The following is a 13,920-nucleotide window of genomic DNA, read 5'->3' as shown; positions in this document are numbered from 1 at the left end:
AACCCTAGATTAATTAATTAATTAATTAATTAATTAAAAAGCATTAATTAATTAATTCTTTTCAATCTTTTCAAAGGACAGTTAGCTATGCACATGCAGAAATCAGAATTATTTTTACTGGTTCAGTAACTGCACAGCATCTCTCGGCTTGCCATATTTCCCAGCCTGCCAAGATTTTCCTTCAAGTTACCACTTTCTAAGGGTTACTGATTATGATTCTGGCACCAAGTTGAGTGTTTAGTGGTGTACATACATTCCCAAATACCCAACTTTACCAATCAACACCAAAGGTGTCTTTGATGCAATCTGTAATGTGCATTTTGATTTATTTACAAGAAATTCTCTTTTCTTTGAAAAGACTATCTGAAAAATGTACACTTTTCTGACATATAACATCACTGGAATGCACAGAAACAAGAATAATTTTAAAAGAAAAAGAGCTGCTGTCAGTCTGGTGTAGGAATCAAAGCAGTGCAGCTGGTGGGGCTGGGGGAAGGGATGGAGGATGCACTGTTTACCTGGCAACACCTCCATAATCAAGGCCTTCCTCCCCACGGAACTTTATCATTAATCGTTTCCACAGATCTTTTGGCCTCATCTTCATGACTTGCCTGTAGGATTCCTGTAAATACACAAAAGGTTCTTTTATTAACTGCTGTTTACAGACAAGCAGCTACCGCTCTTATTAGAAATGGAGTCTCAGAATCCAAAGGGGATATTATTCTTCTACATACTAACTGCTGTCTCTCCAATCACAAGCTATTGCAGAGTTTTCTATAAATGCGATAATGCTTGTCAAGTAAAAGATAAGCAAGAACAATTGCCTCTAAGCTTCAGGGGTGCAGAGTATCATAATATTTCTTTTTCTTATTTTCACATAACTCACCTCACACACAAAAACATCCCTATATCTGTCAACTTTTTGTTTTTGCTCTCATTTTTGCTGTGTGGAAAGCCAGCAGTGGAACTTCTACTGACTAGAAGATGTGCAAACCTCCGTGAAGCATCTTAAGATGCTTAAGCAACTTAAGGACCAATGCCACCCCAGTATATCTATGGAATTATTCCTCTATCAGTAAGACTTCACCAAGACAATATGAAAAGAATGCTAAAGCGAGGCAAACCAAATACTGGTTGTAAAAAAGAATTAAATCAAAGGTTTTATTTATATCCAGTGATGTTGCCCCCAATCTTTGGCTTTGGGGAAGAGGTAGGCATGCCTGGCACACTTCAGAAGAAGAACATAATAATTTCCACTGCTTTACAGCAGCCTTTCTCCCCCTTCTTTTTCAATTTATTATGAAGTGATTTGACTGTCTCCAAAGGGAATACCAACACAAATATTTCTTGGCTGAATAAACAGTGACAACACAGTGGGGCTATCATGTTTGCGGGTGGAGCAAAAACACAACAGGGATGGGTGGGATGGGTGATAAAGTTCTTGAGACAAAATGTTCTCTAGAAAAGCCAATGAATTATAACTGCATTTCATCAATTCATCAGAATTATTCTGCTGAACAATCTCAAAGATATCCCAACAAGGGCACTTTTGGTCACTTAGATGCCTACAGAATTCATATAACAGATCTGGTTTGGAAAAATACTGCACCTCTCTTGGTTCTGGCTGATAAGACCCAAAGATGAATGCTATTCAATAGCAGTCTCTTCACTGAAGTTACAAATACATCAAGGGTCATTTTCTGATCGTTTGGTTTTCAATGTGCACCATTCTCTCTGTTAGGAGAGGCTTTCCCACATTTTGGGAAGAAGTGAAACAGCATCTTCAAATAGATGAAGTGCTTGGATGCTTTCCTCAGTCCCTGAGACAGTCTGCACATCTCTAACCACAGAAAAACTTTTCTCCTTGTTCTTCTTCCCCATGTGGTAAACACATCTATTTTACATGCACGATTGTTCTGAATATCCCCCTAAAATGCTTCCTCTCCCCATTCACCACCGGCAAAATCTCAGCTTTAACTCCAGACTTCAACATTTTGTCTAACTGAAAGAATTCTTCAGACCATTACGGACAACCCTCCTCCCCTTCCCTCAATATTAACAAATGGGTCAAGTTCTCAAGTTACCTCAAAAATCTCTTCCCTGGAGACCTCAATACGACAATGGCCAGCTTGAGGTTGCTGCTGTGACAGCTCTTGCCTCAGGATCTTGAGCTTCTGCACCAGGTCTCGTTTGTACCTTGGCACAGTCAGACACTCTGCCTCATCTGGCAGCTGACACAGGGACACTACCTGCTGCTGCTGCTGGTGCTGCTGATCTTTAAGTTGATTCTGGCGGCTAGAAACAAACACAGCTGTTTGCAGACATTCCAGTCACACGTCTCCTGTTTTCTTTATGCGTTTCTTAAAGGCTCAGTCTTAGTAACTAACACACTTTCGATTTACTGTGATTACTATGATTACACTAACAACATTCAGGCCTAGAAAAAAGTAAATTCAGAGAGCTTTTACCCTGACTAAAGACATATGCTTCTGTCTTTCTTGGCAACTATCAGTTGTTTTTAGAGTTAGTTACTTCTATTAGTGCTACTCTACAAAGTATGTAAAAGGTTACAGCACGATATAATAAGGTATTAACCATGCAGTTTTACTACTAAGCTGCTGACACTGAATTTCTCAGCTACCGTTTCCATATTTCCTTTGCGTGTTTTGCCTTCCTTCGATTTAGAATTCAGGGATCAGCCAAACACTCTGCCTCTAATCTACACTCAATACCACAGTCTGTTTTAAATGGCTTGTATGAAAAAGAGTAAGCTTACAAAAAGATGTTTGTACTGGCAGCTTGGCAAGGACCTTGTCCCTTGTACCTGGCCTAGTCTGGACCACAGGAATGTGGGGAGCTCACATGTAACTAACTGGCACAGATAAGCAAGTATTTTCACTAGCAATTCTAAGAGATTTTGTAAATCTAACTTCTTACTGGATAAAGTCAATTTGAGCAGAGATGTCCTTCCTCGTGTCACTTCTCAAGTAGGTGTTTTTGTATCACCAAGCTTTTTAGCATGGCATTTCCAAACAAGAGGACAAAAGCTGTATTTTCCCTAGAACTTGAAAAGCCTCTGTGCAGGACATGTGGTAACACCCCAAATTTATTGGATAAATAGGAAAGGTCACAATTCAAATTTTTTTTTTTTCCCCAATGGAATGTTAATAATTTTTTTTCAACATCAAGGACCAAACATATGAGATAGAACCACACACAACTTCAATATATTTTAAAATTTCAGCCTATTGCCTGTTTTGAAACAAAGTCTACTGAGAAAGCTCCCTTGACCGACAAAATTTCATTTCCAGCAGGCTTTCACCACCACAGCGTTCATTTTTGGCAATTAAAAAAAGAAGTGGGAGTGTTCCCAGTTTGCCCCGTGGTTCTGACTGCTATTCTCTTATTTTCAAACCTTTCATTTAAAGTTAATTTGCATGAACCATGTTCAAGGGAAATTTACACCAGTTTACTGTGATCATCACTATCAGTAGTCTTACAAACCTGCCATTTAGAAGCCCCTGCAATGACACACATTTGGATCAGCTCAGCAATAGCTGAAAGCTATCTTATTATTAATAATATTATCTTTTTACATCTGGGCTTTAAGAAGAGAATAATGCACAGCAATCCAACTCTGTCACAATGCCCTAAGATGTGATACTTTGGAAATAAGCTTAAATGATTTGGGGATATTCAGTGTTCTCTTGACTGTTCTTAAATTAAGGCAACCTTAACTTTATTCCTAAGCTGATCACATTATTACAATAAACAACAGTTATTTTAAAAGTCAATCCCAAGAAATCAATTCATTACAACAGCTTACAAAGATACTTGTTGTGGCTCCAGAATACAGTTCTATGTCATTTGTGCTACATGCATGATATTTTTGTATCATTATTAGTTCTAAATACCAATCTCAAACTGTATTTAATTGATAAACAAATTAAAGCAAAATTATTCTGTCTTATGCTTTCTCAAACTCTGGAAGAACAATCTTATGGAAATATTCCTTGTATATACCTACCAGAAAGGGTAACAATAAACACTAAGGTGAGGCTACAGTGGTAGCACATTTCATAGTGTAAAAGCACAGCAGCCTAGACATGGAACTAGTCAATCTTAAAGAAAATGCAATCTCTGAAATAAGCATGAGTTCAAGATGTATGCATCAAATTAAACCAATCTAAAATAAAGCAGAACTTGAAGAAAAAGTAAAGTGCCATTCTCTGTGTAAGGCTAAAAATAATCAGTGTAGCATTAAGTAAATAATCCGCAGTGCTTGAAGTAATTAAATGTAATTTCTTCGTTTGTTTTCACAGCTGAATGAGCCTGCTTGATTGTGTGCTGTACTTTGAGGATAGAGCTAAGTACTTTTCAGGTACCATAACTATCAAAACCTATCGTGAACTCTTGGCTAACATTTTAAAAGCAGAACTGGATGACAAATTTGCTTATTTTCATAACTTGTAATGCCATCATTGGAAGAATAAACTCTTTTACTCAGCTTGACAGAAAAGTCAGTATTACTAAAAGCACATTTTTTATTACAGCTTTGAACATAAAACTATCCCACCCATCCCACCCAAATACTAAACTTATTTCTCAGATAATTAAAAATGTCAGGCCAAAGATATATTGCTTTTTTTTTTTTTTCTTTTCTTTTTTTTTTTAATAACAAATGAGGTGGCTTAACAATTAAATAAAACAAGTTTAAAAGCTTTCGCATATCCTGTTTGGTGCAATAAAAGAATAAACACTAGAAAAGATTTATCAGGCATCAGGCTTTGCTGATGACACTGCTGGCTGGATTTCTGAAATCCTTTCCTAATGAAAGACAGATGTACAAATGAGAAAGAACTACTAGAGTGTACTTAAGTTTAAATAAATGTAATGTGCTTTTTAAACTTAAAAGACAAAGGGGATTTTCTAGACGAAAAGCTATACGTTGTCCTTCGCAACACATGAACCCAGCCACGTGTCCCTGCTACCACTGGAAATAAACCTACCTGTGAAGGACCCTGTTTTACATCAAGTCCAGTTAACTAACTTCCTGTGCTTTAGGAATTACATTGTTATAGTCGAGAGGGTCTGAAGTTATCTTTGGGTAAAATAGCTACGTCTGAATTCAATGTCTGGATGATGGGAACTTCACTTAAGCTCTGTAATATGTAGATGTGTACCAATGACTTTTTACACAAAGAAATGCTTAATAGCCCAAAAGGGAGAGGTGTCTAAATATTCAATTCAAATGGATATTGGGCAGACAAAGCCTGTCCAATTTTTGTGTATTACACATAAGACAGGTGTGCTTCATAGACATTACTTTTCTTGCCTTCATTATCTTTGCTTGCTCCCATTATTGTTTCCTTCAACTTCTCTTCCTAAGGATTTTCTTCCTTAAAAGACTATTCCTCACATGACTTTCTATCTAACGCTTTATTATTCCCTCCGCTCAAGAGCTACCTAATATTTTACAGGTATTTCCCCAAAAAGGTGTTGATAAGAGTCAAATTCCTGCAGAGCTTGGACAAACTGATAGCCATGCAGAGGCAAAAGAGCAATGTTTGTTTGCTTTTTCATTTCCATTTTCAGTAGAGCTCCCCAGTGTCAAACACGTGGCTGGGAATAAGAAAAAATATCCAGAATCTCATTCAGTTTCCTCCTCTTTCTAAAGCTGTGATATGAATACGTAATGTCTGCACTAAGGCAGAAAAAATATTTTTGTTTTCATGTTTTTTCTTTTCGTGGTAAAAAATCCAATTTAAATTATTTGGGTCTTTTACTTTGAGAACACCTGATCTAGCCTTACCTTAAAACAGGAGCTGAATTATTTCTCTTTTTCTCTGAGTAGTTGGGCACTTCTATCCCCTTGCTTACCTGAATTGGGTATTGAATGCAATCTGATATTCTAAAAAACAAGTACTCCATCATTGAAAGTAGTACTAAGCAAAAAGAAAAGAAAAGAAAGTGTCTCTCACCGTTGGAAAAAAATTCCACAGGCCAGCCTTTGCATGGGAAGGCACTTGCTTCTTCCCTCCATCCTGGCCCCCACTCCTGGCACCATGATAGCCACATTCCTGTCTATATGTGCCAGAGGGATGTTTGTTTTGCTTTTTGGTTTGTTCTGCAGTGTTGTTTGTTTCTTTTCCTTCTTTGCAGTTTTAAATACAAGAGCAATCAAACCCTCTTTGCTACGTAACAGAGTAGGCTGGCAGTGTGTTACAGAATGTCACTATTACACCTCCAGTTCTACTTATCGGCAGAATACGTCTCAATACAAAATCCAGCACACCTCAAGAGTCACTTTCTTTCCTCTATTATATTCAACACATGCTGGAGACTTTAGACTTACTTTAAGACTAAATGCAAGTTAGCAGATAGCCGCGGGTCTGTAAACTGCGTTGTCCTGTTGTTATGGTCAACAAAATAAACTCTGCCTGTTGCCGTATTTCGGATCTCCCATCCAGGAGGCAGTGGACCAAGCTCTTCACAATTGATGTTGCTAAGATCCCTGTGAAAACAAATATAAAATGAAAAATACCTCAGCATTTGGCCTCTGAGCCAAACAAGCGTAAATGTAACAGAACAATTCCATGAAGTCTGAGAAAATGTATTGTTTCAGAAACCTGATCTGTTCAGCTGGAATCTCTACTCCCAAGGTGCAGCCCACCAAAGGAAAAACACACACCCCAGAACACTTGCTGTAAGGAAAAAAAAATCTTATCAAATAGCCTTCTTTGTACAGACCAACTTCAGACGTTAAATTCATACAGGCTTAAAACAAAAATACAGGCCACTGCCACATTTGCTAAAATGGAATTGCAATTCTACACCAATTCTGACAGAAAACGTTTTTAAAACATCATTAATCACATAAGGAGCTCTGAATCACACATGACAAGCTCCTACAAAACAGAACTGTATTTGGGAAGAGTTACACATTCCATGAGGAATTACACATGGGATACGTGTATGCCACAGGTGATTTTTGCCCCCCAGCCCTCAAAGCTAGTGGGAAGAAAACGGTTTTCTAACAGAATCTTTCAAACATCTTAAAAAAATGTAAGCACAACGAGCAACACAGAGAAACCCACACTGGGCTTAAGAAAATTCTGCTGAAAACAGCATGACTACAGTGGTTTCAGAGGTTCACTGAAGACAAACTATCAGCTTTTTAAAAAATCAACAACGCACACTTTTATGCATATAATTCACACTTCAGCTACCACCTACTGCCAAGAACTTTTTTGAAGGCACAAGTCCTCAGATCCCCCAGTATCCTACAGGCTGATAGGAGGGAAAAGCTCAGGGACAGAAGGGCTGAAAAGATGCAGGCTGTAGGGATTCAGTGAGCTGAGAGGGCTGAGAAGCTACAAAAGGAAACAGGAGGCCCTGGGCCTGAGCTTCTGCTGATAGTGCTCATGCACACAGCGCTGAACACGGCCCTGGGAACCACAAGGCTTTTGTTTTTTTTTTTTTAAGCAACTGTGGTACATTAACATAAAAATACAGTACTTCTTAGAAATGACATCAGCTGCATCCCTTGTCCCTGTGGTTGGTACATGCAAACAGCCAAATTTTGTTCTCAGAGATGCACAGTTTCTGTTGCCACACCTAAGAGCAGCATTTTGGATTTTGTACGTAATCATTACACCACAAAATTTAGGAAACTTAACTTTCTTCATCTCTTAATTTACCTTTTAGAGAAATCTAGTTTCTAGTTTTATATACTACACAAATGATGTGAGCAAAACCTTCCTAATACACAACTGTCAACTCTGCTGCGCTCTCAAGTCTGAAGATAATGCATCATAGTGAAGAGCAATTCTGTAACACAAAAGTAGTACTAAAAACAATTAGAAGAATCATTTGAAAACACAACAAAATTACAGCTATGAGGCACTTTAATCCTTCCCAGGAAATCCAAAATCCATTTCCACGAGAACGAGCACCAGCAGCAACTGACAGAGCTGCTACAATTTTCATCAAGGCCAACAGTGGCTGCCAACTTCAAACAGCACACGTTTAAAAAAAAAAAGAAAAAGCCATTGAAAATTACTGCCTCTTAAAATGTATGGCTGGTATTTGTAAAGAACAATCAGAAACTAACAGTATTTTCTCTGTTATCCTTCCTTCCCCTCAAACACATCAGAAATAACCATGGGTACAATCACATACAATGTCGGTGTGTACATGTGCACACATAAATAAAGATATTGAAGTAAAAGAACTCTTCAGATTTATTTTCTATCAAGTGTAATATATCTGCATGAGGAACAGCACTTTGAATATTTAATCACAGGTTAGACTTTTTTAGACTCTGCTTCTTTTCTTCTCTCCTCAAAATTCCCAATTTGCAAGTTTCTCATTATCAGTGTGAAAGAATACACAAATACAGGTGTTGTTCACTTCAAACATGGAATTCAAATACAAAACAACCTAGTTTTAACTAAAGGACCTAGATAAATCCACATTTTTGGAAGCACTCAGATTCTACTTTTTGTTTAATTACTTTGCATAATACTAAAATCTGGACTCGGCTGAAATTCATACAATTAACTGATTCCAGGTGTTTCATATTGTTTTAAAACACCACTGTTTAAATAATTTCTTCTAGGGGCCAACAGGCAAAAAAAAAAAATTACTTCACAGAGGGCTCCAAGGACAGATTGGGAACTGTTCTGATTTGACAACCTAAGGACACTTTCAGCATTTTCTTACCTGGGTACTCTTGGATCATGCCACGTACTAACACCAGTTTGAGTATGCAGAAAATAGACCTGACCTTGCTGAGTCGTCCTTTGCTCTGCGAAATCAAGACAAATTAATAAATGTGAGAACAAAATACGTAACACAAAAACTCACACAGACTGATTAGCCCAAAGTAAGGAATCGAAGTGATCTAACATACAGAAGACAAAGCCCATTTTGCCAGTTGCCTGAAATATCTAAAATTAACTGATTTACATACCATAGCCTTCAGGTAAATCAGGAGGTGTGTGCAAATGTGTCCTGCTCATGTAATTCCTGTGCCTCTGCGACCTGACCCTCCTCTCTGCCAGCCGGGGATCTGATGACTGCCCACACGTGGCACCATTTGTTCCCGTAATTGGAGTGTTCTCATCCACAAAGCAGCTCAGTGGTCTGCCTGGACTGGAGTATTCTGATGCTGGCCTGTTGAGAAATACATGAACATTACCTGCTTCCCGTACCAGAATTAATCAACATTTTTGTTACCATTACTTCAGGTAATGTGAATTAAAAGCTGGTGTAGAGACATTTATGCATGGCAAGCAACTAGAATGCTTGCAGAAATCTGAGAGGAGTCATGGCACTTCCAGGCAAGATGGCCTTCCCACTGTCCTTTATATGCTTTTGTCTGTCAGTGTTACTAAAAGCTTCATCTGAAGGCTCTTAGAAAACTTTGTGGGCTGCAGAACAGAGCAGTCGAGCCCTGGACCAGGGCGCCTTGATGATGGGCAGACAGCTGTCCTGTGCTTGCTGAGTTCATCCCAGAGTAATGAGTAAACCTCTTCACCTACCCCACGGTCTGACCTAACACTTCAGTTTATGACATTACAGGATCAAGGTCACATCAAACGCTCACAACGAGCAGTTCCCATCCTAAAAAAAGAGTGCTGAGAGTAAAATTATTATTCTTTTATGAGCAGCACATAGCCCAAGCTTTCTCACCTTCCCTTGATAAGCCTCACAAAGCTATAATGTCTCATCCCCTTCAAGAAAGTGATTAGACAAGGATGGTGGAAATGGGCTACGTGTTTGCAGAGGGACACTGGAATGCAGAATACCTCCTGGTAGACAGACTTCCTTGTGGTCAGTGTTCCAGGTCAGCAGACAAACATCACCATGTGCACGGTCTCCTAAACAATTTCTTACCGTGTTGGTCGTTCCCACTGAGTTGTTCTTGTAATATGATTCAAATACTGGATCCTTCCAGAAGCAGTTCTCCTTTCCTCCCACCTACCATTCAGACATGAAGAGATAAGGCAATGAGTGGTATTTAACCAGGAAACCAGGGCACAAAACGTTTCCATCATAAATGCCAACTCAGGAAGACTTACTATAATGAATCGTGTTAGCTGAACAAGGTAACAGGAAACAAAGGAAAGTTCAACTCTAATTACTTTTACATGCTTTTCCCTTAGAACCAGGGTATTATTAACAAGATCACACCTTCTTGTTCAATAAATATTTGAATTTTAATTACATTCAAATAGTCACTGAAAAAAAACTTATTTACTAAACTTAAACAGGATCAGTGGTCAATAAAAGTCCTCTCACAGCACCTTCATGCAATGCTTAGTTTCATTTAAAAAGTCACCTTCAATTAACAAGGCTCTTCCATTATTAATATTTTTGCACTCCAAAATACACGGGGCTGTACAGCTAACTCTGCAGTCACACAAATATGCAATATTTATACAATGAGCATTTTTAAGTGATAGTTTAAAAGCATTTTCAAAAACACTCTGGACTTCCTCAGATTCTAGATTAACAAAGCATTGCTGCTTAGAACCTAGATGACAATTCACATTTTAAGGCTCATCACCTGATGAGTTTGTCCTGTCTTTATCTGCCAAGAATCACACTCAGAGCTTCTGTGCTTGCTCTGAAAAAGTTGATGACAACACCAGACCTAAAACAGAGCATATTTTTGTATTTGAAAAACTGCTTTAGGTGTTAATGATGTCATTAACTCTGCCAGGGAATATCAAAATCCCAAGCCCAGTGTTTGGGAGGTAAGGACAGCACGAACTCAGGCTCCATTATCTTTTCCAATCATGTTTTCTTCACCATGATTTACATGAAAGAAGAAAAAGCACAATTTTCTACCACAGTATATACAGCTGCACAGCTGTGTAGAAGACAGCCAGGTCTGTGTGCTACTGCATTGCTTCAAACTGGATGAAGTCAATTTGTTGACCGTGATTTAACATAATATTAGTTTATCAATTCTATAATTTAGAAGGTGTATTTTCTAAGCATATTTTAAAAATGCATTTATGCACATATGCCACCTCCTCCTGTTTTCCAAAAAAAAAAAGAGAGGGGTCAAACTATTAACTATTCTGTGTAACCTTGTTGGCTAATTTGCTGCTCCTAAATTTGAACCTGTAGAACTTTTGAGTGTGAGAACAAAAATAAATTAGCCCATTTATACTTTGACTTCCCATTACTGCAGAAGCTCTTTGTGTGAACTGTATTTGTGTTGATAGTAGAGTCAGCTTACCCATCTGGTAAATCATTGTCAAACAAACGACTGCAGTCCACGACTTGTCCTCCCGTGCCTATTCGGTCTCTGGACTGAAGACTTACTATTGAGATAATAAAGGAATCATTACAGATATGACATCTGCAGGTGAATTACAGGTACACTTAAAAAGAGAAGCACAATTCAGAGGACTAAGCTGAACCACGATCTGTGTATTTTTTATTTTCCACAGCTTTTCACACATGTTAATACCCTACACATCGTTTAAATAGATATAAAGTTAAGGCAGGAAAAGAAGTTCATTCTGAAGCTGTCATAAGCTTTCCCCTGTAGGAAGGGGACTATCATACCATGCTGTCCTCATGGACAGAATGGCTCCAGCAGCAAGTGGGCTGTACTAATGTACTGCGAGGGCCAAACCTACTGCTAACATGATTTTGACTCCTTACCACACATTCTATGTGCACATGACATCTACACACACGTACAAAACCAAGCAGAAGTGAACACCACTGGAAATGCTGTGTGTTTCATGAGTTAGTTACTGTCAGTGGTAGGAAGTCAAACCAACACTCACACAAAGCATTGCTCAGCACCCTGCAAAGTCCCTCCTGCTCTCAGCAGAACCGAACTGTATCACGACTGGATTTGTTTCCTTGTGATGAATATTTACGTCCGAAGCTGTTGTGCGTAGTACAGTTATGAAAACAGATTTCTAGGGGCAGTCTTCGTTCCCGGTATCATAATTAGCAAATGTCTAATCTGACACCTTATGACATGCATTGCTGTGGGTTACTTTTTAAGACGTTTTGCTTTGCTTTTAACAATAAAATGACTACTTAAAAACTAAACCCATGCTGTAACACATTTCTTGAGGTGGCACTACCGTGCCTTTGGACAGCTGTTCAGGCTCTGTCTGCATGCAAAGTGGAATAAACTTCCAGACCTTAATGTGTACACAACCAAACACTCACCCAGATCACAAAGGTAAGCGAAGATGGAACACCACCTGTAACTTTTGCCAGAGATGCTGAACTGTCAATGACAGCATGCTTTGAAGTTCAAGATTTTGGGCCTTCACCAGACCAACCCAGGAACCCTGCAGCACCTGCTTGCCTTACTCCTGATCAGTATTAACTCCTTGTCTTCCACACTCACTAACACTACACAGTAACTTCTTACAGCAAAATGTACCTTACATTTAATTTCAAACAATATGAAATCTTAAATTACGTATTTATTCTGCAACAAACCCACACATCACAAGTTCACGTTGTTGCATGTAGGCAAGGTTTGGCAAGCAATACACACAGACAAAAATAAAACTAAACAAAGGCAATTACCTCCTCTTTGCCTATGTGAGGACCAAAATTTGTGCACGGCTTCATTTTGTAATGAGTAAGGACTCATTTTTTCTGCACCGCCACATCAGAAATAAAATGGTGGCACAGAAGACAGCTGCAAGATTAAGACACAGTTCAGGTGCCCTTTGCATCTACTACTCAGAAGTGTCCCCCTCTTCTTCCCCCCTTCGAAGACAATCCCAAATATTAAAATAAAGTTCTTCTTGCTCCCTGACCCAAATTATAAAGCCATATCCACTGCGTACTTGATTTGTAGGGTTACTGTCACCTGAAGATATCAATGACACTGTAATATTGTTTTCCCATTTGTCATAGCCTTCTCATTGAAGACAATTTATCATTAAAAGGGCTGGGAGTACATTTACTCTTATTCTATTTTGTTACTTAATTTTAAAAGATTTTTCCACCATGTAACAACTGCAGTGGAACCACCGACTCACTCAGGCTCATTCACTTATTCAGCAAAATTGTATTAGCGAAGAAAGATTAAAACGTGAGAAGATTAATAATGACATTTCCAACAAAAGAGACAGGAGTCCCTGCATTTTGCTGAGCGTGCACTAAATTAAAACACAGCCACGACTGAGGAAACCTTTCTGATGATAACAGCATCAAGCACAACATACAGAGGTCTCTGCAGTAACCTAACAAGCTGTGGTTTTTCTGCGGGTTTAATGCATGACCCAGCAGCTCCTACTAATTAAGGACAGTCCCAGCAGCATGCCATACGAATAAATGCTTCTTTGGCTGTACCACTTCTCACAACCACATCAGCTTAAGCTGACTGGTCAGTCTGGTTTCCGGCCACCTGGCTGACAGCTGCTTATCTGTGCCACATCTCTGAAGCGTATGTGCCATGCCCACACATGGCATTTGAGTCAGGTTTCCTTTGTGGCATCCCAGCAGCCTTGAGATCTTTCTGCTTTGTATTTTGTTTCCCGTTTAAAGCACCCACATTAACACTGCTGTTCTCATGACAACAAGGATGCATGCTGTGTACTCTGGAGGGCAGCATGAGAGCATGTGACGGTGTGAGGGCACAGACCCTGCTAGTATCATCATGCCTGAAGGATGGCTGCAGGCAGGGGACACCTCTGCTGCTTGGAGCAGGCCCTGAACAAGCTCTCTCCTCGGCTGTGCTCAGATTCTTCTGAAAAAGCATCTCAGAAAAACAGAACAAAACAAAAAAGCCACACAGACGCACACAGCCTGGGCGATCAGGGGACCAGCATACTGGAGCAAAAACTAAAAAGCAAGCTGAACTGCCTAGAAAAATGTCTGGTTTATCTTCCATTCTTTTGTGCAAGTTCACATGGAAAA

At 39.1% G+C, this 13,920-nt stretch overlaps 1 protein-coding gene across 4 annotated transcripts in view; it reads right to left on the bottom strand.

The window, feature by feature from the left end:
* The window catches only part of SMURF2 (SMAD specific E3 ubiquitin protein ligase 2), a 56,382-nt gene that overhangs the window by 8,144 nt on the left and 34,318 nt on the right, over positions 1–13,920 (bottom strand). For all 4 annotated transcript variants that reach the window (XR_006171178.1, XR_006171177.1, XR_006171179.1 and 1 more), the window contains exons 6-12: positions 11,255–11,339; positions 9,901–9,984; positions 8,975–9,177; positions 8,725–8,809; positions 6,356–6,514; positions 2,085–2,295; positions 519–622 (exon numbers count right to left, since the gene is read on the bottom strand). Coding sequence is in view for 1 of the 4 variants with exons in the window: in XM_042833161.1 (XP_042689095.1) it covers positions 519–622; positions 2,085–2,295; positions 6,356–6,514; positions 8,725–8,809; positions 8,975–9,177; positions 9,901–9,984; positions 11,255–11,339 (931 nt within the window). In the remaining 3 variants the exon portion in view is untranslated. The remainder of the gene's footprint in view (positions 1–518; positions 623–2,084; positions 2,296–6,355; positions 6,515–8,724; positions 8,810–8,974; positions 9,178–9,900; positions 9,985–11,254; positions 11,340–13,920) is intronic.

The sequence above is a fragment of the Centrocercus urophasianus genome, unplaced genomic scaffold (assembly GCF_019232065.1).
Source record: "Centrocercus urophasianus isolate 14NV4802_14NV808 unplaced genomic scaffold, USGS_Curo_1.0 seq_40, whole genome shotgun sequence".
Lineage (NCBI taxonomy): Eukaryota > Metazoa > Chordata > Aves > Galliformes > Phasianidae > Centrocercus > Centrocercus urophasianus.
This window is presented reverse-complemented; position numbering and strand designations above follow the sequence as displayed.